This window comes from Podarcis pityusensis (assembly GCF_964106645.2).
Source record: "Podarcis pityusensis genome assembly, chromosome: 6".
NCBI lineage: Eukaryota > Metazoa > Chordata > Lepidosauria > Squamata > Lacertidae > Podarcis > Podarcis pityusensis.
Genome location: NC_138030.1, coordinates 48858501 through 48882912, shown reverse-complemented (window position 1 = coordinate 48882912; position 24412 = coordinate 48858501). Strand labels below are relative to the sequence as shown.

Genomic DNA, 24412 nt, shown 5'->3' with positions numbered 1-24412 from the left:
TTGGCCTCATTGAGGGGCAGTATTTCAATATGAGTAGGAAAATGAGAGTACCCCTAAACAACTTTTTTTAGGGAAAAAAAAGCACTGGTTGGGTGTATGTGCATAATAGTTACCTATGTAGCTGAAAAGCGGTGATAAATGTGTCTGTGGCATCTACATCCTCCCTTTTTGCCAAATGTCCTCAAGATGGTGCCTGAAAAGAGATCTACATAAATTCTGAGCATTGTTTTTACTAGTATAAATTAGGCAATGATTAAAACCATGTTTTAATCTAAAGTGCTGTGTATACAAAAAAATTATTTAAAAGTCAGATTGGTAGTTCTAGCATTAACAGCAAAGAGAGTCTAATAAGAGACCTCCTATTGCTTGCTTATGTGGTAGTTGCATTGCTATCTAGACGACTTGTACAACTTAATACAATCTCCTTGTATTGCATGGTTCTAAAGTGCACAGCTATAGTGAGTGACTTTAGATCAGCCAGCTAGCCTCAAGTAAATCAGTAATGGATGCTCCTGTATCTTCTGAACACCTCTATTTAAGATTTGTGAAGGCTTGACAAATTAAAACATACTGCTAGTTAATAATCACTAACACAACACAGCTACAAAATTCTTGCTGCTATTAGTTTTCTTTAAAGGTGACCTGTAAAAGTGATGACACAGGGATCGCTTTGGCAAGGCAGGGACTTAGTTCTCCTCCTCTCTTGATTCAGCTCATTTATACCTTAACCCCCTATGCACACACTCTTCACTTTCTTATGCAACAACACTAACAGATCTTGCATATCATCTTTCTTCCTCAACTGGCTGTTTCTTAAGGCTGCCTCTATAAAATCTCTGTGTCCTAGAAAAATTGACAGATGTTCCTTATGTCTGAGACCTTCTTGGCTTTCACTTAACCATTCCCTAGCAGCTGTAAACAAGTCAGACTGTCAGATAGCGGGCAGGCAGAGGGAAAAGGAAATATGGGGAAAGGGTGCTAAAATGGGCTATGGAATGGGAGTGAGGAAGAAGGGCAGAAGAAGTAGGAAAGGAATAGTTATTTGGGTTTTCTAAATATTTTTTATTTGGAAAAAAATATTTGCCCATTAGGGTAAATTGCATCAGGAAATTTTTGTTGCCTTAGAGAGTGATGCAACTTAGTATGTTTATTTTACATATATTAAGTAAACAAAGCTTTAAAAAACCCCTCAGTACTTTCAGATTTTTTGTCTCAGTACTTTCATATATTTAATTTGAAATATTTGATGGGGAAATTAAGAGCCCATTTAATGTGGTTTAAATGTTATATTGTGTAAAAATATTCATAAAAATGTAAAATGCTAGCACTTGGATGATTGCCTGAAAAACATTAATTATTACTTTGTAATTGCCAAGCTTCCATAATACTGCAATTGGCATCCATTCTTTGTTATTATTTTCAGTTTATGGAATTGAAAATTCTCTGGTTAAGGACTACATTTGGTTTCCCCCTTTTCAGTCAGCATTTTTTGTTTTGCGCCCCTGAACTGACCACATCCTGTATTTCTTTACTCATTTTAAATGATAAACCATTGTCTTCTAGGTCGTGGTACCCTCTCAGATGAACATGCAGGTGTGATATCTGTTCTAGCCCAGCAAGCAGCCAAACTAACGTCTGATCCAACAGATATTCCTGTAGTGTGCCTCGAATCAGATACTGGGTATGTGTATTTGGAGCTATTACTTCCTTTACTTAAGACAAATTAATTGACATGACAGGCCCATTGCTTAAGTTGCCTTCTCATGTGGATAAATTGGTTAATCCTTGCTGCTCTCTGGGTTCTGTCTTCCATGTGCATGGTAACTTGTTTGGAAAGAACAGCTTCAATTTCTGATCTTTTGTTCTTGGAATTTGAGCCAACTTGCAAAAGTACTCTTAAGAGTGAAGAAGACACAAAGATCTTAACTAGCCTCAGTTAATGTGTTTTGCCATCAGGCTCTCAGTGTAGCTGGGAAGTAGGTTATTGTTCTTCCTACTTTTCTTAGCTATAGCGCTGCACCCTCCTTTGATCATATTGCATGTTGCAAGAGCCTTGTCCTTGTAGTTTCCCCTGCGCTATGGAATAATTTGCTCTCTTCTGCTAATGGGTTGTGGCAAACATAAGAGGAAATAGGATCATCTGTTTAGGATGCTGATATCATGGAATAAATTGAAAGATTCTTCCTTGGTGCATGTGGCTTCACTGACTTTGGAGTTCTGTAGGACTAATTTTAGGCTTTAAACATATACTTATTGAAGCCTTGTAAATACACCTCCCAGTTACTAGTCTGCCTGGGGCTGGCAGGGGTGAAGAGATCTGCATTCTGTGTTGAGCACTGATGAGGGATGGAGTGTACCATGGAGTGTACCAACCTTCCTCTGCCAGTTCACTCAGTTGCCTACATGAAATGGGTACCAGGCTAGTGCACAAATAAAGCTGGTTTAAGCCTTATTTTAAGTGTTAAGTTTCTTGTAAGCAGGGGTGTGCTTCCAAGCCTTGTTCCCTCCAGCATGCCACCATGATCACATTTGGAGCCTTCCATGAATTTGAGGGTGAAGGTCTGAGGTGGGAAGCTTCTACTTACGGAGTCTCCCTGTGGATTTAGATCTCCAGTAGCACAGGGCTTTAAACTGTGTATGTGTGGAGCCTCAAAACTTTTGAAGTGCTCTAAAGGTGGTGATGCACCCCAACTCCCATGTTGGTCAACATGTGAGTAGAGCCAATGCCCAAATAGGGCACTGATAAGGTTTACAAGGAAAAAGGTTTAATAAATAATTCTGGGTTTAAAGTCTACCTGATTTTGCTAATATTTGAAATAATGGTGATTAAAGGGGTGTCATCAAAATGTCTATAGCTGTATTACAAATGATGACAAGTGAAGAGAATCTATGTGTGATATGAAAAGCAACAGATCTAAAGGCAACAACAGTGGGCTGCAGTTATTTTGGTTAACATTTGGGACTTGTTTCATTCTATGAAAGTGGTGTGTTTAAAAACAAACCTTCTGTTTCTTTCAGCAATATCATGATCCAGAAGCATGATGGCATCACAGTAGCAGTACACAAAATGGCATCTTAACCTTATACATCCACAATACTCCTTGCTCTTCAACATTTATGCACCTTTGTGGACTACTCTTCTACAGATTAATACAGGTTGAATATCCAGTATCACTAGGTAGAACCTAGCTGGATTGGACTGTAAACATTCTCCCAAGTTGGTATGGAATCTTAATTGCTCTGAACTTGTGCCATTTCATATTATCATGTGTGGAATGTTTTCCTGTTACATGGCTGGGGAGAGCACCTTGTCAGGTGGCCCCAATACTCAATAAATCAATAAATAAACAAACTAGAACACACTGCTTGTTCACTACCGTTTGACTTAATGTTGTTTTATTTGGTGTGTCTAGCCAGGCAATGACATTCACTTGTCTTAAGAAAATGCAGTTGTTTGGTATACTGAGCTTCCTTCTATGTACAAAACTAACAATCACATATTTAAAAGGGACTTGACCATAATAGTTGCATGACTAATGAGACAAACTGTTTTGTGTCATCTGCTTGTTAGCCGATGGCAGTGTATTAGCTACCATCTGTAAAGCTCTCTCTTCTGAGTTTCTTGAATTCCACTAGCTGATCAAGACATACACGCAGGGTTGATAGTAAACCTGGCTATTTCATGAATCAGGGATAGCTCAGTCAGTAGAGCATGGGACTCTCAGAGTTGCAGGTTCAAGCTCCACGGGCAAACGATTCCTGCATTGCAGGACGTTGCACCAGACGATCCTCGCGGTCCCTTCCAGCTCTACAATTCTTGATTTTATGTTCTAATTCCAGAGACCTATACATCTAGCATTTAGGATATCCTAAGAACGAACAAATCTGAATCCCCTCTGGAGTCCTGAGGACCAATACATTTCAGACCAAACTCTGCCATTTTTTCAATGGAAAGTGTTAATAGAGCCAGAAATGTAACACTAAAAAAAGGCACATGACTACAATGTGTAAGAAAATAGTGCAGGGACTCATGTCAAGTGTGGAATGTGGGGTTTGTGCTCATCAGAGCACTCTCTCAAGTACAACCTAATCCTAGGATGAAGGGCAGCAGGATAGCCACGACACATAACAGAATCCTTTTCAATCTAGCTTCCATCCCGGTTGAAGTAAAATGTATTAGCTGCTCTAGCGGATTACTATGCCAGAAAATACAAGATGAAGGTGATCCTGTTGGTTCTCCTTTCAACCTTTCCTTATTAACCATATTTTCCTGGACCATCTGTCTGGGTTTGGATTTGAAGCTGTCCTGATTGTTCCTACTCGGTAGGGAGGTTCTGGAAAGTGGGTCCCTTGTGGTAGTTGTGTGGAGTATGCCAAGGTTCATTACCCTCTGCTCCATTTCCCTTTCTAATCTAATCGAGTGTTTCCCAAATTTGGGTCTCCAGCTATTTTGGGACTACAACTCCCATCATCCCTGACCACTGGTCCTGCTAGCTAGGGATGATGGGAGGGCCAAGTTTGGAAAACACTGATCTAATTCATGTGAAGTAGTTGACATTCTACGCAGGCTCCTTGCTGTTGAGCCTCTGATAGCTGCTTCTGCAGTTTCAAATCATACTCTACAAGCCTGAGTAAGGATCTTTACCCTATAAAACCGATTATTTGAATAATATGAGTATTCTATCATATGCCTGCACCTGCTTTGAGATGTAATTATAAAATATGCACAGAATCCATACATACCTTGCTTTCTCTCTACAAGAAATTATTGTTTAGTAGATGACATACCTGTGTAGTTGAGAGAGAGCATGCTCCCTGTTTAGAATATGGTGCTGTTTATCTATATTCCTTTTATGTATGCATCTCTGCTCATTGTGCAAGTGTTGTGGTGGAAAGGGACTGAAATAGTAGCAACAGTACCATCTAAAGGTAGTTACTAATGAGCATATCAAAACAATTATATGATTAAATGCCTTACCTTGTGCATCATACACTGCATGAAAAATACAATCCAACTTGTATTTTGGATGTAACTGCTGTAAAATGAAGTGTTTACCCCAGGGGGATAAATCTTAATCAAATTTCTGTAGTTTTTATTTTAAAAAAACAAGAACACATTTCTAACCTAGAATACTTGAATAAAGAAATTTATTTTTATGGATACTTGTTTAAAGAAGGAAATGTCACATATTCCTCAAGATGAAAACCAACCTACCTTTCCATGTGCTAGGGAATATTTTTTATTGTGTAATCTAAAAATCAAATAAATTCATGCCGATGGTGGTATGCTGAGCTATTTCTTTAAAAATAATAATAATTCAAAGTAAGCCAGGACAAGGGCTTTACCTCCAGGGGCACTGGCTCAATCCACTTGTAGGAAAAAAGACATTGTTTTCGCCAATGATATCAAGACTCTTATAATCCGGGTACCGAAGGGCTTCCTCTGAAGCTAGGTTTCAGCTGCTGACCTTCAAACATGCAGGGTTTCTTATTTTAAAGGTACAACGGAGCCATTAAGAGGAAATGGCCAGTGTTTTGACCTCTCACGGTTATTTTGCAATTATTTACTTTCATACCAAAGAACATTGCATAACTAGTCCAAACACACATTTCCTAGTAGGGGTACTGGCACTGTAGGTTCTCTTTATAGCTTCTACAGGTGCAGGCAGGCATTTAAAATGGAACACTGAACAAAAGGGATCGCTCAGTCAGTGGAGCATGAGACTCTTAATCTCAGGATCGTGCCCTATGTTGGGCAAAAGATTCCTGCATTGCAGGAGGTTGAACAGGGGTCAGCAAACTTTCAGCAGGGGGCTGGTCCACTGTCCCTCAGACCTTGTGGGGGGCCAGACTATATTTTGAAAATTTTTTTTGAATGAATTCCTATGCCCCACAACAGAGGTCAGCAACCTTTTTCAGTCGTGGGCCAGTCCTCCATCCCTCAAAACATGTGGTGGGCCGGACTATATTTTTTTTGGGTGGGGGGAGGAAATGAACGAATTCCTATGCCCCACAAATAAGCCAGAGATGCATTTTAAATAAAAGCACACATTCTACTCATGTAAAAACACCAGGCAGGCCCCACAAATAACCCAGAGATGCATTTGAAATAAAAGGACACATTCTACCGATGTAAAAACACGCTAATTCCCAGACCGTCCGTGGGCTGGATTGAGAAGGCGATTGGGATGGATCTGGCCCCCAGGCCTTAGTTTGCCTACTCATGAACTAGATGACCCTTGTGGTCCCTTCCGACTCTACAATTCAACGATTCTGTATAAATGAATCCTGCCTTGCTCCTGAAGCCTCTAGCAGGAAGGAATTAAGAATGTGGGAGGCACAGCCAGGCTCCTGCCTCTGCTGTTAGCGCACCTTGGTTGGGAGAGGGACCTGAGCAGGGGAAGCTAGTAAATAAGCAGGGCCTAGTAGAAGTTAGCTGATGCAGCAAGCAGTTGCTTAAAAAGCCTGTGCAGAAGAACAGCAACTGCTTCTTGTCCTCTTCAACAAGCCTTCTTTTCAGGTGCTGGGGCTGTTCCTTAAACTAATGCCTACTGGATGCCTGAATTTTTTGCTCACCAGGTGTATGCTGAAACCAAGAGTTGAGACCAAAGCACAATTAAGATGAAAGGGAAACCTGGAGTTTGAATTTAAAAGCATGCAAGACATGCTAGAGCCCAGGCTTCAGCAAAGCACTATGGAGACAAGCCTTTTTGTGTTATTTCCTGCCCAGGATGTACTAGGGTCAATTCAGAAGCCTTTTCCCTGAGAGGCAGCAGTTGTGTGACTCACAATACAGGACAGTTTCTAACATTTACTTCCGAGGCTTCCCTTGTCAAGCAGAAGGATCTTGCTGTAAAAGTCTTAGCTGATAAAAATACCCCTTAACCGCCACAGAGCTTTAAAAAAACAAAACCACTCTGATAATTTTTTTCTTTTAATTTTGAAGCAGTCAAAAACAACTAGGAAGGCAGTAAAATTAAGAGGTCCATCTTGTTCACTAGGGTGATACCACCGTTTTAGTGTTTAAAAACATTGGGTTAATGTTTAAGTTGAAAAACTGCAGACCGTGTTAAAGCAGCAATGGCAGCTTTTATTTTGAGGGTTTGTCAGCAATGTGGACTATTATCTTTTGGGTGTAAGAGCCCTTTAACAAAGTCAATTGCAGCTACTTGCTGGAGCTCAAATCTGCAGCAAGAATGGAGAGAACAGAGGGTGAGCCAGAAGCTGAAGAAAGCACCAAACAACACGACGGTGCAGAAGCTCCCGATGGAGGCTGGGGGTGGATGATTATGCTTAACTTTTTTCTGGTAAGTAAGAATTGTAACAAAGTCTGTGGAGGTTTGGTTATGGAACACTGGAAGCTCCCTTATACCGGGCCAGTTCAGTATTCTCTACACTGACTGGCAGAGGCTCTCCAGGGTTTCAGGCAGGAGAAACAAGGGATTGAAACTGAGATCTTCTGCATGGGAGACTAATGCTCTGCCACTGAGCTACAGTCCTTCACCTTTATGTATATTGCATTTTACGTAAAAAAAATGGGGGTATTTGCACAGGGAATGAGGTCCACACATGAAATAAGATCTTACTGTTGACTTTTCTGGGGTTTCTTAACCCTCCCCACAAATTTAAGGGGGTGCAGGGAGTGCATAGGGGCAGTGTTCCATTGCACAGGTGGACTTTGTTCCATGCATGCAACCACTTAGTTGAATGCCACTCTGTAAATTTTCAGAAGCCACAGAATAAAACTGGGGGCAGCGGGGGGGGGGGCAGAATTTGAATGCTCAACCCCCAAAAACATATTAATAGCCAAGAAGAGAAACATTAAGGGGAGGGGTGCATGCCATGAGATTAAATCTCCCACCTAACATTTTACAACCACAGAGTGGTGGGGGAGACCTCGGACCCAGCACGGGTCCCAATATTGCCTGTGAGACATTTCCCCAGACCAGACCCATCTACCCAACACTGGACAACCTATGTAGGCAGGTAAAGACATGGCTGAAAAGGAGCAACCTTGAGCTTAAAAGTCTGCTCCCAATTGCTCCTTGGCAAGTAGGGCTCCCTTTCAGTGCTGGTCTGCACTGACAGGGCTCTCTTACTAAAGCCATTCCCAGTAAGAACTCTCCCCCTCGGGAACTTCCTTGGCAGCCTATGGGACACTTTCAATACTCATGCATAACAAAATTTCCCTTTCAATTTGCCAGGATGGAACTAGACCACCAGCTGCAAATCTGTGTCTTTCAATGCTTGCTTAAAAGCCATAAATTGAGCACAGTGGATGGGTCAGGGAATGAGAAGTGGAGAGTTGGGAGGGATGTTGCACCATCCATCCCTCTCTTCCCATTCCTCTCCTCCCAGGCTACCTTTTCTCCTAGGTCAGCTAATTTCTGGACTTGGGAAATCTCAATGGAGTTCAGCACCATTTCATTTAGTTTCATATCAACTGTGATTGATCCAAAGTTAAAAGCCATCACAAATTTGCCCAGGGAATAAGAGGTGTTATTCTAAAAATGGAAAATGCTACATTCCGTAGGGCAGGGACAAGTGGCAGCAGGCAATACATGTGCTTCAATTTTACTGGATGTTTTGTTTCTTTTAAGGTAAATGTATCTACAATGGGAACAGCGAAAAACTTTGCCATTTTCTTTGTGGCCTTTCAAGAGCATGTTGGCGGTTCTTCTGAACAAATCAGCTGGATTGGCTCTATCATGTCCTCACTTCGATTCCTAGCAGGTTAGCACAAATACGGTTGAATATGACTTGGTGAAGAAATACTTTATTTGAAGAAATAGTCCTGAAACACTTTTAGTGGAACTTTTTACACATGTACGGCATTTGTTTGCTGCCCCATGGGCTGCTTACAATAAGAAAGCCATGCCTAAGTAACTACTGTCATTAACCTATGTATACAGCCGTCTTGAAAACACTTGAAAGCTTATAAGCATCTAAGACCAGGATGTAAGAACAGACAATGTGTAAATTACTGTTTAGTATAGATGCACATCAATGGCATCCACACTGTCAATATGGTGGCAAAATTCAGGTTTAGGGGATCTACTTCATTTTTTCCTTGAACCCTAAGGTCTCCCCAGTGGAGCAAGGAAGGACATAAACTGCTGCTGGTCTCCCACAAATTGCCCAGAGATAAACCAGTAGATCCCAGACCACCTTTGGGCCACCCCTGATGTAGTGGATAGTGCCGGACTTAAATTGGAGACACCTGCACTGAAATCTTCACACTGGCCACAGAACTTACTGGGTGTCTGTCAGCCTCATCTATCTCACATAGGATAGAAAGGGGAAATGCCATGCATACGACTCTGAACTCCCTGGAGAAAAGAGGATACACATGTGATAAGTCCACTAATATTAAAGACTATTCTCATCAGCCATGTTGAAGCAAGTTTTTTCTCTCGGCTCTGTTTAGGCAGCAGAAAACATTCTCCTGACAGCTTTATTATATAGTTTCCAAAAGTTAAGCATATGCCAGGTTCAATATTCCCTAAAACTGGCAAAAATGCCTACCTCCAAGTCTCTCCTTCTGCCAGTTGTACCCCTTTCCCCAAGCCACCATGAAGCTGTTTTTCTTCTCTGTTGCAGCACCACTGGTAACCGTAGTATGTGAAATTATAGGAGAACGACCAGCATCAGTGATTGGGGCTTGCCTGGTTGGCATTGGTTGTCTTATCAGCATATTGGCCACAAACATCCCCTTTCTTTGTGTGTCTATGGGATTCCTGACAGGTGAGCGTACCTTAAAAATCAGCCACAGTAACAGAAAAGTCTAACTGGAAATAGAAAAACTGAGTAACAGTCAGGCTAATGTTGGTTTGGGGGGGGGTTGTTTATTTTTTGCAAAGGCCTTCCCCACCAGAATGAATAATGGTCTCCCTGCACTGCTGAGACACAGGGCCCAATTTAGAAAAAGTTTAGGGAGGTACTCTACCTGTTGGGCTACTGGAGGCACCTACAGGCAAGTGCCCCCTTTCATTCATATGTGCCCCAGTAGGTAGACAAAAATGTTTTGTTGCACATGCCCTCCCCTTAAAAAAAAAAAAAATTCATTGAAGAAGGTGAGAAAGACATCATCTGGAGTTCTTTTTGTCAGCTCTTAAGATTACTTTTGAAATTGAATACAGTGGTGCCCCGCAAGACGAATGCCTCGCAAGACAAAAAACTCGCTAGACAAAAGGGTTTTGCGTTTTTTGAGCTGCTTCGCAAGACGAATTTCCCTATGGGCTTGCTTCGCAAGACGAAAACGTCTTGCAAGTTTGTTTCCTTTTTCTTAAAACCGTTAATACCCAGGGTGCATTGCTTGAAGAGGTGCAGTTGCGACTTGACTTCGAGGAGCAACTCATAGCACGCGGTGTGGTAGCCTTTTTTGAGGTTCTTGAAGACTTTGGTGATTTTTGAAGCTTTTCCAAAACTTCTTTTGCAGCCATTTGGAAAGTTAAACTTTTAAAACTTTTTTTTGGGGGGTTGGATTTTGGGTTGGGGTGTTTGGAATTCAAGGACTTGGTGTTGGGGAGGGGTTTGCAAGAATCTGGAAGCTTGTTTTTTTTCTGCATTTTTATGATTTTTTGTGACCATTGGGCCACTCTGCTGTTTTTTTTAAAAAAAATTCTGGATTTGAATTTCTGTGTGGTGGGTGGCTGGGGGAACAGTTGAGGAAGGGTTTGCAAGAATCTGGAAGCTTGTGTGGTTTTTTTCTGCATTTTTATGATTTTCTGTGACCATTGGGCCACTCTGCTGTTTTTTTAAAAAAAAAATTCTGGATTTGAATTTCTGTGTGGTGGGTGGCTGGGGGAACAGTTGAGGAGGGGTTTGCAAGAATCTGGAAGCTTGTGTGGTTTTTTTCTGCATTTTTATGATTTTCTGTGACCATTGGGCCACTCTGCTGTTTTTTTAAAAAAAAAATTCTGGATTTGAATTTCTGTGTGGTGGGTGGCTGGGGGAACAGTTGGGGAGGGGTTTGCAACAGTTGGGGAGGGGCTGGGGGAACAGTTGGGGAGGGGTTTGCAACAGTTGGGGAGGGGCTGGGGGAACAGTTGGGGAGGGGTTTGCAATTTCTGTGTGGTGGGTGGCTGGGGGAATAGTTGAGGTTTTTGAAGACTTTGGTGATTTTTGAAGCTTTTCCAAAACTTCTTTTGCAGCCATTCGGTAAGTTAAACTTTTAAAACTTTTTTGGGGGTTTTTGGATTTTGGGTTGGGGTGTTTGGAATTCAAGGACTTGGTTCTGGGTTTGAATTTCTGTGTGGTGGGTGGCTGGGTGCTTTTGAATTTTTTGGATGTGAAGCACTGATTTTGGGGGGGGGGGGTTGCGAAGGTAGGAGCTGTGCTGCCATGGGACCCAAGAAGACTGCTGCTGCAGAGGCCGGCGAGGGGAAGAAGGCGAAGGTTACACTGGAAATGAAGAAGGAGATCATCCGGAAGCACGATGGTGGAATGCGTGTGACAGACCTCGCCAGGGAGTACGGGAGGAATCCATCGACCATCGGGACCAGCCTGAAGATGAGGGAGAAGATCCTTGCGACTGATGCAGCCAAGGGAGTCACCAGGATCATGAAGAACCGCCCAGCTGTTCTGGAGGAGGTGGAGAAGTTGCTGCTCATCTGGTTAGAAGAGAAGCAGCGTGCAGGGGACACAGTGACTGAGGCCGTCATTTGTGAGAAGGCCAAGGCCTTGCACACAGACCTCTTCCGGGAACAGCCAGGAACCTCAGGCGAGCCTGAAGTCTTCAAGGCAAGCAGAGGCTGGTTTGACCGGTTCAAGACAAGATCTGGAATCCACAGCGTGGTCAGGCATGGAGAGGCTGCCAGTTCTGATGTTTCTGCGGCTGAAGACTTTGCAGCGGAGTTCCTGGAGGTTGTGAAGACGGAGGGCTACGTTCCACAGCAGGTCTTCAACTGCAACGAGACCGAGCTGTTTTGGAAGAGGATGCCCAAAAGGACTTTCATCACATAGGAGGAGGCCAAGTTGCCTGGCCACAAGCCCATGAAGGACCGTCTGACCCTGCTCTTCTGTGCCAACGCAAGCGGCGACCTGAAGATCAAGCCCCTGCTGGTGTACCACTCAGAGAACCCACGGGCCTTCAAGAAACACAAGGTCGACAAGGAGCAGCTGAGTGTCATGTGGCGATCCAACAGTAAGGCTTGGGTCACACGTGTGCTGTTTGTGGACTGGGTCAATCTTGCTTTTGGCCCTGCTGTCAAACAGTACCTGCTGGACAGCGACCTGCCACTGAAGGCTTTGCTTCTGATGGACAATGCTCCTGCTCATCCTAAAGGCCTTGAGGAGGACTTGTTGGAGGAGTTCAGCTGAATCAGCATCATGTTCCTGCCGCCTAACACCACGCCACTGCTCCAGCCGATGGATCAGCAGGTCATCGCCAATTTCAAGAAACTCTACACCAAGGAGCTTTTCAGGCGATGCTTCGAGGTGACTGATTGCACCACCATCACCCTGCGGGAATTCTGGAAGGACCACTTCGACATCGTCACCTGCTTGAAGATGATCACCACGGCCTGGAACGGGATCAGCCAGAGAAATTTGAATTGCGCTTGGTGCAGCCTGTGGCCGGACTGTGTGGCACCAAGTGACTCTGATGCACCAGAGTCAACAGTGGTGCAGGACATTGTTGCCTTGGGGAGGACCATGGGCCTGGAGGTCACAGAGGAGGACATCAGCGAGCTGGTGGAGGAGCACGACCACGAGCTGACCACCCAGGAGCTAGTCGAACTGCAGGCAGAGGCTGCGCAGGAGCAGGCCTTGCTGGAAGAGGAGGAAGCAACTGAGGAACGGCTGTCCTCCAAAGAACTGAGGGACATTTGCCTGAAGTGGAAGGATGTGCAGGCTTTTGCACAGCGGCACCACCCTGACAAGCACGTGGCACATGACCTTGTGAACACTTTTGATACGAGGGTCATGTCACCTTTCAGGGAGGTGCTGAAAAGGCGGATGAAGCAGCAGACCATGGACAGGTTCTTCAGCAAGAAGCCAAGAGTGGAAGAGGAACCTTCTTCAAGTTGTCCCCCAGAGTCTTAGAAAATGTACTGTACACTTTGTTGATTTTTAAATGTTTTTCTGTCATGTTTAGAAACTTAATTTATTGTTCCTTCAATTTTTGAAATGCTCTTTACAGTATGTGTGACTTTAAAGAGCACTTAATAAACTCTTGTTGTACCAAATTTGGCTTTGTTTGGACTTTTTTTGACCATAGGAACACATTAATTGAATTTCAATGCATTCCTATGGGATTTCGTGCTTCGCAAGACGAAAAATTCGCTAGACGAAAAAACTCGCGGAACGAATTAATTTCGTCTTGCGAGGCACCACTGTGTGTGTATATATATATATATATATATATATATGCTTATTAAAATATCAAGATGTTACATTTTGGGCTGTATTCAACAAAATAGTTCCACTCGCTCAATGACTTGAGCCTGTACGACAGAAGCTTCCCTCCCTCTCCTTTCGTTGTGTGGCACCCAAATCTAGGGTTGCCTACCACCCTCCGGATGGGCCCAGGAGAAGGAGCATCTTTCTTATGTGTTTCTTTTCATTTTAGGACTGGGTTTTGCTAGCTTGTATCAGGTAGCAGCTGTGATGATTGTCAAGTACTTCAAGAAACGCCTGGCTCTAGCCAATGCAATCGGCCGTTCAGGAATGGGACTGAGTGTTATACTCACACCATTTGTTCAAGTCCTGATAGAAACGTATGGATGGCAAGGTTGGTAGCTTTCACTTCCCACATTTCATGGTAATTACCACCTTATGTGTATCAGCTTTGAGAGTGGGACAGGGGAGTGCAACCCTGCTACTCTTATTCAATCTCTCAGTGGCTTTTTATACTATTGACCATGGTATCTTCCTGGTCAGGAAGGCACTTTATTAGTAGATTCATTCCCACCTGCACAGTCAAGTCTAGAGAGTAGCACTGAGGGAGTGTGCTTTGCTCCTTAAAGGAACAAGTGCATAGCTTTGGGGTACTCCTGTGTACGTCTTTGTCATTCAAGGCCCAAATCATCTCCGTACCAGGAAAACCTTTTGCAAGTGGAAGAAGACTCCTTGGGGAGTCCTGGGAAGGAAGCAGAAAAGCCTCTGATATCTTGCCTTAAAGAATGCCAATTCTCCCAGCATGGCTGAAAAGTAACTTATTTTAGATCCTCTGAAAGTCACCAAAAGTTCCTTCAGAGGGGGTGCTAATAAAATTTATTAACATTTCTATTTCCCTGTTCTTGCAGCAGAATGTCACATCTCAATCTCTGTCTCATCATTTAGGTGCCCTACTGATATATGGTGGTGTGATGTTGAACCTTGTTCCTTCTAGCATGCTACTACGACCAATTAACATGATGAAAAAGACAGTTGTAAGTATTAAACACGAAGACAAACAAACACCTGTGCACCTAAAAATTGCAGAGACCACTGAAGACAGCCAAGATAAAATTGGCACCACAGAACTGAATAGATCAGATCCCCTCGATCATGAATGCATCAGTATGAACAATCTACAGCATGTTGGACTACAATTAGCCCCAGAAAACGACAAGTGTTCTGAAGTGCCAGAGAACGGGAGCCACAAAAACAAACATCCCAATCGGAATGGTAATCAAAACTGCTTTCCAACAAACAAGGAGGGAAATTCCAAGCATCATCCTTTTTCATGCAAGCAATGCCATGTTGATTTTTCCCAGCTAAAAAACCCTTTCTTCTACATTTTCACATGGTCTTTTCTCTTCAGCCAGTTAGCCTACTTTATCCCCACTTTCCACCTTGCAGCCAGAGCTAAAACACTGGGCATTGAGCCAATGGATACTGCTTACATCATTTCAGTGGCTGGTAAGAAAAAATCAACTTTTAAAGTGGCTTTCTTAAGATCTCTGCATGACAGCTTCACTAATAATTCACTTTGGGTGAAGAGAAACTAATTCCTGTAGAAAAGAAATGTAACACTGCTTATGGCTCAACATACAACTCTATTAAAAACAACAACCCAAAGACCTGTTGTTTTCAAGTATGAAATCAAAATATTAGTTATAAAAAGATCTCATAGCAATACAAGAAAGGATAAAAAAAATTACAACACAACTGAAATGATCCTGGGGAAAACTGAATCTGATTTTGGATTAATAAATAGCTCCCTAGAAACATTGACACTGGTGTGCTGCAGCCATCAAGAATGTAAAAGAGTGTTGTTAATAGTAAATACAATACACTGAATAATGGAATATATCTCATCTCTTTGTCTCAAATGTGTGTTTTATATGCCAACTGGTGTGTTTAATCTGCCACCTCATCTATTTTTTTAAATGTGTCTTAATCAACTTCTAAGTAAATTGTTCTGAACAGAATCTGTTCCCCTCCCCATTTGATATCTGTATTATGAAATAAGAAACAAACTCCAGTAATTAAAAAGACTTTATTAAATGAAGCCATTGTCTCCCATTGTAAGACAATGATACATAATAGGGATCAGCAAGTAGAAGTTCCAAGCCCAAAGCCAGTCACCCACCCAAAATACTCCCCTCCCCTCCAATCTGAAATTTGCCAACCAAAAGCCAAGAGTGGCATATGAAGGGAGTAACATCTGTGGCAAATGTACTTGTCAGCAAGCAATTTTGAGAGGTAGGAGTTGGAGACTTGGGCCCTAACCCAGCAATTGCATGCAACTAAGTGACTGTTTTAAGAAAGCTAGTTACTGAGCAGGGATACAAAATATGAGTCATGCAGACTGAAGGTAATGGCAAATGGCCTTAATTTCAAATGTGCAAACTTTCTCTTAACAAAAAAACAAAACACAAAGAAACTGGCTGCATATATACATGTAACCTTCTACATAAACAAGTTTGCTAGACTGCAGCCAGTATACTTTGTTGTAAAATGAAAGGAGGGGGAAAGACAGCCAGGGCTTTGAAAATATTTTTAGTATTTGTTCAAAAAATATTTCACAAATGGCATATAACAATCTAGAAATTCCTGAGACCCCCCCATGGGTAGATTACCAGGATATCACTGTTGGCGATTAGTAGTGATGAAATACAAAATTCTAATGGATGGCACTTACCTTTCAATTAAGCAGATCAACAAATTAGTCCTGAACAAAAACAAAAACAATCAATGTGAGCCACTGATGTTTTCATAAGAATACCAAGTAGTAAGCTAAATTAGAAGTCGCATAAAAAAGACAGAAAGTTTCCTGAGCTGTTTTTATTTTATTTTGGGAGGATATTTTAAAATTGCACAAATAAATACAACCGAGCTATCTTCAATTTTATTGACAAATTAGAAAGATTCTTCTGACAATACTTAATGCATGTTCTTAACTGTTCTTTAAATCAAAAGCCTTTTTTTAAAAAAAGTATTAGATCTCTGCAAGGAAATATTAAATGTTAAAGAAATAAAAGGTGGTAAAATAACATTCTTTTTTTTTCATGTAAACTGCCACCAACCTCTGGGCTTGAAATTTTGAATTTTCACATGTATTTTACAGAAATAAAAGAAGGGTACAAACTCTTTCCTTTCTGACCTTTTATCTGTGTTTTTCAAAGCTTCTACTACATAAATTCTGTTTGAAAATTCATTATTTTTCTGCTTCCCTTTAGGTATAACAGAGACAGTCAGCCTCTTGCTCTCTGGTTGGATTGCAGATCAGAACTGGATCAAGAAGTATCATTACCACAAGATGTACCTCATTTTTTGTGGTGTCACTAACCTGCTGTGTCCTCTTGCCACAACCTTCCCATTACTTATGACCTATTCTGTAGTCTTTGCCATTTTCAGTGGTGGATACCTGGCTCTGATACTTCCTGTACTGGTAAGCAGAAGAAAGCAATTAATCATCAAAAGGCTAATAGAAAAGCGATCCAGAATTTTTATAAAGCACAGACCATCCAAAACTTTCACCTACTTCAGTACACAGAGGATAAACCAGAAAATTAAAAATGCTCTGAACATGATATACCTGAGGCTCCATTTATACATAGGAACATGAGAGAGAAAACCTTACAGATGCTCTGAAGATCTATTTGATTGAACCCAATGCATTTTGAGTCTGTGATTCTGCCTCCAAAGCATTAATTAAACAAGTCTTCTGTACGGCCTCAGAACCAAACTACATATGACTTCTGTCACACTTTTGAAAGTGCGCTTAATTGAACCCCTTTGACTTGGGCAGGGTGGGGGAATCAGTTATAGGGCTCTGATATGAAATGTTCTCCCAGTCTAGATTCCTCTCTCCCTGCTGAAAATCATCCCCTTCATAGTCATCCCCTCTAATTTCAGATTGCTTAAACCTGTGGTGGCCAATCTTTTTTAGCAAGCATGTCACAGTTCTAAAATATGAGACTGTTCCATTCTACTGCAAGCTACATACATTTATAGTCCTTGGGTTGGTTTGACCTCAATTATTATATACTGAGCTGGGGAGAATGCAGTGGTACAACGCTGGATAAACAGGGAGGAGTAGAGATATGACTCTAGTCCAGGCATGGGGAACTTCCAACCCACAGAACAAATTAGACGCTAATTTGCTCTGTGCAGTCATTTCCCCCAAACCTCCCCCACCTGATATTATACATGGGGTCAGGAGTGTGGGATAGATAAACATACGGTTGTGATCTGGAGCTTAAAGTGTGCTTCAGGTTGTTCCTCATCAAACGAGGCTTGCTGACAGTAAGCTCATTTGAAGTTGTACATCTGCTGCAAGTGTAGTTTATGTACCTGTAAATGGACATTTTTCTTCTATAGACTGGCCTTGTAGATAGCTTTGCTTGTCTGCGGCAGAAAAGTCTCCATCTGTAGGTGCAGTTTGAATCCAAACAGAATCTGCAAATGAAAAAAGTGAGACTCACTGTGGGCACCAAGAAACTCATTGGGGCTGACAGTGAGCTCTTTTGAAGATGTCACCTGACATCACCATAAGGGCGTCAGGTGTCAAAGTAGCCCTGGGGTATGTGAAGGGTCAGGATGTAGCCCTCTGGCTGGAAAAGGTTTGTCACCCCTGCTCAAGTCTATGCCAGAGAAAGACCCATGTGTCTATCACATCACATAAGCCTCTACTGGCTGTGCCAGAGACTGGTCACCTATGGCTTAACTGCAGAGTCTAGATGGTTTATTTTTATTATTAACTTTAAAAATGTATTTCTAAACATGCAAATGAAGGGAACATGCAAACTGTTTTCATGTGTTGAAAATATTTATAAAACATATAAATAACACTGATTGCTTCAACAGGTAGAGTTTGTAGGAGCCTCCAGATTCCACAGTGCTTTGGGACATGCCTCATTCATTGCTGGCCTTGCAGTCCTCGCTGGACCTCCTATTGCAGGTAACTTAAAACAACCTCTTCCTTCCATTGAAAGAGTGCCAGAATTCCTTTCTTGTCGAAAGCAAGGCTGAGTAAAATTTGTATCCAACAAGGTCACTGCACAAACTGAATGACCTCCACTCATGCCACAGAACTTTCCTTCCCTCTCCTCCTCCAGCTGCTTCCCCTCCGCATCCCCTGATATCTGCTCTGGTGTTTCCCCCAGCAGATTTCAAAGGGTGCAGGGAGTCCTCTAGGAGAGGAGAAGGAAGGGAAAGTTCAGTTGCACAAGTGTTAAGCTGTTCCACTCACACAATGACTTCACTGGATTCTGTATTGGGTTTTCCCCTCCAAAACACTATCAACAGACCAACCTATTTATGGACTTTCATTCATTTTATAGTAAAAGTCAGCACAAAAAAGGGTCTTCCTTAACCCTGTTCAAGGTGTGTGGAAAAGGAAAATAAAGCATGCATTTGTGTTTTTAATCCTTCCTCTTGCCTATGGGGTACAAGCTCTCTAGAAGGGAAAAAAATCCTTAGGAAGTAACAGTGAACTGTTGCCCACCCACAAGGGAAATAAAAGGCAACAACTGTGTAGCACCATCTGTTTAAATGTTAAACAATCTCATATCCTTCCACTTCCTCTGTTTCCCTTTTGTCTATTGTAAAGCACCTTTGTGAAACACCAGGTACAAGGATAATGCAATATAAATAACAATAGTAAGGAAAAATATTGCTCACGGTTGCTGCAGGCTGGGCACCGTATTTTTCGCTCCATAAGACGCACCAGACCATAAGACGCACCTAGTTTTTGGAGGAGGAAAACAAGAAAAAAATATTCTGAATCCCAGAAGCCAGAACAGCAAGAGGGATCGCTGCACAGCAAAAGCAGCGATCCCTCTTGCTGTTCTGGCTTCTAGAATAGCTGCGCAGCCTGCATTCGCTCCATAAGACGCACACACATTTCCCCTTACTTTTTAGGAGGGAAAAAGTGAATCTTATAGAGCAAAAAATACGGTATTTGCTTCCTACCTTCCTTCTTCACAGCTCTGGCCCTCTCTTGCTCTCATGGTCTTCCCTAGACTGTCTATTCCAGGGGTAGTCAACGTAGTGTCCTCTGGGGATTGAGCTGCAGCTCCCATCGTCACTGATCACTGGCCACGCTGGCTGAGGCTGATAGGAGTTGGGAGTTCAACAACGTCTGGAGGGAATCGTGTTGGTTATCCCCATGGACTAGCCTTTTCCCTACTTTGTCTTCCCCTTTTCTGTGTAGAGTCGTCTGGAATTGAATTAATGGGCACATTAGGATAAATTATGATCATGGAATAAGGCCCTAAATCCCGCCTCACAGCCCCATGTGATAAAGGGTTCCTTTGCCTCATTCCCCTGGAAAAAAATTAATACATCTCTAGCTTGTAACTGACACACCAGTAAAAGGAACATATGTAGCTGTTAGCCAAGCAAGTTGCAGCAGCATAGGAAGCAGCCAGGAACAAAATGACAGATAATCCAGAAAAGCTGGGGGGGGGGGGGAATAACCTCTGTATTCAGACATTGACAGTTCAAATCCCTTGCATGCCTATTGAGATGTAAGCCCCACTGAATTCAATGAGGCTGGAATCCTTTTTTTAAAAGGGGAATGGAAGGCAAACAAACTGTCACATCTACTTTCCTGCTAGGTCTTGCCAGCAAGGTGAGAGAAAAAGTGGAGCAGCACTCTCACTGTGCCAGCTATAGGGCTGACAGTTTCCTCCCTAGATTGAAAGGATCCAATTTGGATCCAATTCTTCCCTCGGTTTGCTCCCAACACCCTGCAGTGATTTCCATAGCAGCAAGAAGTAGGCACCCAATGTTGGTTCTCCTTTTATGTCCTCACAGGGACTAGAGGAATACAAGGCCCCTTTTCTGTGACATCCAATGTACTTGACTTGTTTGATTTTTAAGGTGGTACAGACCCATTCAAAACCAGAAATACAATTTTCCAAAGGTTATAAAGTCCCATGAACGCTACACCAGATTATAGAAACCTGAACACAAGACCCTTGTCGTGTCATCTCTAAATAGAAAGTAAACAATTATCTGGGGCAATGGACTATGAAGCATTTTCTAAGAAGAAAGCAATGCAGTTAGCCACAGTTTGCTATCAGAAAATGCTCTGGGAACCTGTTGGAGAGCATAGCAATCTAACAAATATACACACTTAATGATGTCACAGCACCACACACCAAGTGAGATTTAGCAAAAGGACTAAATACAAGAGAGAAAACAAAGGCACCTCGTTGCCCTCTGAGCAGCCTGCATGTGATAGAGGGAGAAAGAGAAAGGGGGAGGGGAAGAAAAGAGAAAATAAATCCCATTTGCCCAGGCAACCAGCCAATGCTGGCTTGTCCTGTAACGCTGACAAATTTCATTGCCAACTAGGAGAGACTTTCACCTCAAGCTGTCTTTAGTCCTGCATGACTGGGTGAGAATGTGGATGGAGAAGCACACCTACAACCCCACATTCACATTCCTGGAACTGGGTAGTTTCACATTTCCTGTGGTAGTGTTTGTGTTGTGGAACCACGTGTCCTCTGAGTTCAGGAAAATGCCAAAGTTAATGTCATTTTGGCAACTTCTAAAAACACATTTGTGCTCCCAGGCCTTTGCTTGTGCTCATCTCCAGGAAGCTGCTATGCCTTTTAACTCTGCCCCGAGTTGCCTGCTTTGTGTGTGATTTTAGTCTTTGATCTGTTTTTCAAAATGGCTAGATGTTGCCTCAGGACTTACGTAGCAGGCAAAACTGAAAACATAAAATAGAAGTTGAAAGGATGGCCAAATCCCTTCAGTAACCTTGGAGTTTGTTTAAAACCATTGTAACAGAAACTCAGATAAAATGTTCATTCCCTTTCTAACCTGTGGCATACAAGTCCAACAGGCTACTAGCATGGTTAAGCAACAGTGTGAAGAAAAAGGCAACTTGGTGCCCTCCAAATGTTGTTAACTACAACACTCACCATCCCTGAACACTGGTCATGCTGCCTGGGGCTGATGGGAGCTCTAGTCCAGTAGCAACTGAAGGGTACTACACTGGCTACCTGCACTTTTAAAAGCGAAAGACTTGCCCTAATGAGGAAAATAAAGAACACAAGGGTGGGGGGGCGGGAATCAAATAACAAGAAAGCAAACAATTAAAGCAATGAAGAGGAAACTGCTAAATGCATGAGCAAAACATGTATTTAAATGCAGCAGGTGCAGGAAACCAACCAGGAAGACATAGTACCTTAATGAAAGGCGTAAAAGAAGTACTGAATAAGGAGAGGGAGACTGCAGAGGCTAAACGGAATCTTTGCATCACTAGTCACTGCGGTAGAAGCTGCAGAGAGATTCAAATCAGAATCTATTGTTATCTTGGAGGGCATCTGAGGTGCTGTCTCAATACAGGCAACAAATGAAGATGTTTAAAGCTAACTGACAAATTACAAATTAACAAGTCACTGGAGCGCAACCCAGTCACATTACCTGAGAGTTCTTAAAAGAAAGAACATGAAATTACTGAACACGTACATATTGGTCACTGATAGTACTCCTTTTACTAGCACTTTCAAGGTGGCTAATTTTGTGTGTGTGTGTGTGTGTGTGAGAGAGAGAGAGAGAGAGAGAGAGAGAGAGAGAGAGAGAGAATATCAAGTTAAAAGACTAAAATCAATTAGAATTATTTGGGTCAAAAGCAGCAGATAGGAGAAATCATACAGCCATTATAGTGTCACAAAAGGCAAAGTAAACTTAGCTTGAGATAAGGGGGTGATCTGAACTGCTAACATGGTTAAAGAACAGGAAGGCGAGAGTAGTTCTCACAATGGAGCAGTAGGGTTCTCAAAGGATGTGTGTTGAGGCCAATGCTATTTAACTTCATAAACCTGGAGCCAAGGGTGAGCAATGGAGCTGTCATGACTGTGGATAACACAAAATTACTCAGAGTAGTGAAACACAGGTTGTGATAAACTCTAGAAAGATCTCTCTAAACTGGGCGAATGACTAACAGAAGAACAGTAAAGGCAATTCTGAGTTAGTGCAAAACTTCTTATACACAGCAATGGGGTCTTAACTGAAACTAATGAGGGAAAAATGCATTTGCTTGAGTGCACAGCTCACTGAAAATGTCAACTCGGGACACAGTAGCAATAAAACACGAAATATTATTAGGAAAAGAACTAAAACAGTCACTGTCTCTCTCTTTGGTATAACTCTAGTGTGGCGGCATTTGCAATATTGTGTACAATTCAAAAAGGACTGGAAGGGGTACAAAAAACAACAACTGAAATGATAGGGGGCTGGATAAACTTCCCTAAAATAAAGATTTAAAGCTTTAAGGTGTTTTAGTTTGGTGGGAGAAGTTGACTGTGGTGTGGCATAAAAGGTTTATAAAATTATGCATGGTGTAGAGGAAGTTGATAAAAAAGTAATTATTTCATGGAGTCAATCAGCAAAATGGATACACAGTGGATTCAGAAGGGAGTACTCTTTCACATAATGAATTTAACTTGTGGTGTAAGACTGCAATCCTATGCACACCTTCCTGGAAATAAGCCCCTTAGAACACAGTAAGACTTATTTCCAAAGTAAACCAGCATAGAACTGCACAGAAAAACCAGATTCATACAACTCCATCAGCAACTATTAGCCTTGATAGCTAAATGGAGCCTGCCTCTGAATGCCAATTGGCCCCTGAATGGGGTAGATCTACTTGCATGTGGAAGCACCCCGTGAATGGAAATCTGTATAAACAGTCCTCCACTGGCAGTTCATTTCAGAATACCTTGAAACAGACATGTATTCCAGTGAAGAAAAAAAGAGTGGGCCCTCTGGTGGCACATTTTAAGAACATCTTGGCAGAGGACAAAAATATTGCTCAGAGGAAAACTGGTAGAGTTACTTAAAAAAGGCCACAGGGATTTATTTATTTGTATGTATGGTACACCAATCAGATATCGCAAAGTAAGAGCATATCTCATCTGATTGCTGTGTGGCCAGACTGGTGTTTGTTTCATGCTCCAAAATGTATTGTACAACAAATGCTTTGGATGGGACAAAAATAATCTTGAGTATTGTACTGTGGACTTCTATAGTCTTGCAGAATAAACATTTAAACTCTCAACTATTTTCCTTGGCCCTTCTACATAAGCTCTGCAGTAGTAATGTTGTGTGAAATGAAGTGATATTCAACTGAAATATCAAAAACTTAAGTAACTGAACTCTGATTCCCTCCTACAGGTTGGCTACATGATTACACTCAGACATATGCTTACTCCTTCATTTTTGCGGGCAGCTGTTACCTTGTTTCTTCCCTTTCACTATTCCTTGCACCAGTAGCCCAAAAATGGAGGCAAGAAAAAAGCTGGACTACATAAGCAAGCAAAATTCTGCAGCAATTGGAAGAAGCCATATCATGTAACATTTATAACAGTTTGTTGACTATGTAATAAAAAGAAATAAATTAAAGGACTTTTCCAAAATATATCCTTTTGAAGCTGTTGTGCCTTAACATACCAGTGTGGTAGTAAATTTATATACTGTGAAAACTGAAATTAAGTATACAAGAAACATTTTTAATAGCCAAGTCTAACAAGCCTGGTATCCCATTCCTTCCCAATATCCCAAAACACAGAAAAAGCTAACTCACCTCTGAAGGTCCAAATACTAGCAACCTAAAAGTGTGAAAGAGGTCACTACTTAAAGAGTAAGCAGAAAAACCAAGGAGGAAAAGCTGCTTAAGGGGATGAAAGACATTTAACAGCAAATGTCCCCCTCCCGCCTCCGAAAGTCAATTCCATTTCAACAGTAAATTGCGAAATACAAACTGTCTTCACAATCTGGACAGAAGACAACACTGCTGGCTCTTAGTACACCATCTCCTAGAAGGGATTAGAGAGTAAGTTAACCATAGGCATCAAGTTTTAAATTTTATCAAGTACCGTATATTGGTGCAACAGACCTTTTCATTACAGAATATGGTATATTGGCCTTTTAGGTTATGTTAAAAGTGGTTTAATGGGGGGGGGATAATAGTTTGAGAATGAACAAGCTTCCATATGTAAACCTGTAATTCTATATGCTACAG

General features: G+C 42.0%; 2 protein-coding genes and 1 long non-coding RNA gene across 3 annotated transcripts in view; 2 read left to right on the top strand and 1 right to left on the bottom strand.

Moving 5' to 3' along the window:
* Positions 1–1526: 1526 nt before the first annotated feature.
* On the top strand, positions 1527–3362 carry LAMTOR5 (late endosomal/lysosomal adaptor, MAPK and MTOR activator 5). Its single transcript, XM_081009672.1, has 2 exons — positions 1527–1681; positions 3019–3362. Exons 1-2 carry the CDS (start codon positions 1542–1544, stop codon positions 3077–3079), a joined length of 201 nt encoding a protein of 66 aa, XP_080865798.1. The 5' UTR covers positions 1527–1541; the 3' UTR covers positions 3080–3362.
* Positions 3363–3506: 144 nt separating this feature from the next.
* SLC16A4 (solute carrier family 16 member 4) lies at positions 3507–23702 on the top strand (the record flags this gene model as incomplete). Its single annotated transcript, XM_081009667.1, has 8 exons — positions 3507–7307; positions 8601–8733; positions 9601–9744; positions 13571–13732; positions 14284–14844; positions 16608–16819; positions 18238–18331; positions 23566–23702. The coding sequence occupies exons 1-8, from the start codon at positions 7197–7199 to the stop codon at positions 23700–23702; spliced, it is 1554 nt and encodes a 517-aa protein (XP_080865793.1). The 5' UTR covers positions 3507–7196.
* LOC308479218 overlaps positions 15406–24412 on the bottom strand; it is a 24606-nt gene continuing 15599 nt past the window's right edge. Inside the window, exons 6-10 of the long non-coding RNA XR_013987556.1 lie at positions 19345–24206; positions 19054–19116; positions 17725–17829; positions 16718–16816; positions 15406–16099 (exon numbers count right to left, since the gene is read on the bottom strand). This is a non-coding gene — a long non-coding RNA (uncharacterized lncRNA). The remainder of the gene's footprint in view (positions 16100–16717; positions 16817–17724; positions 17830–19053; positions 19117–19344; positions 24207–24412) is intronic.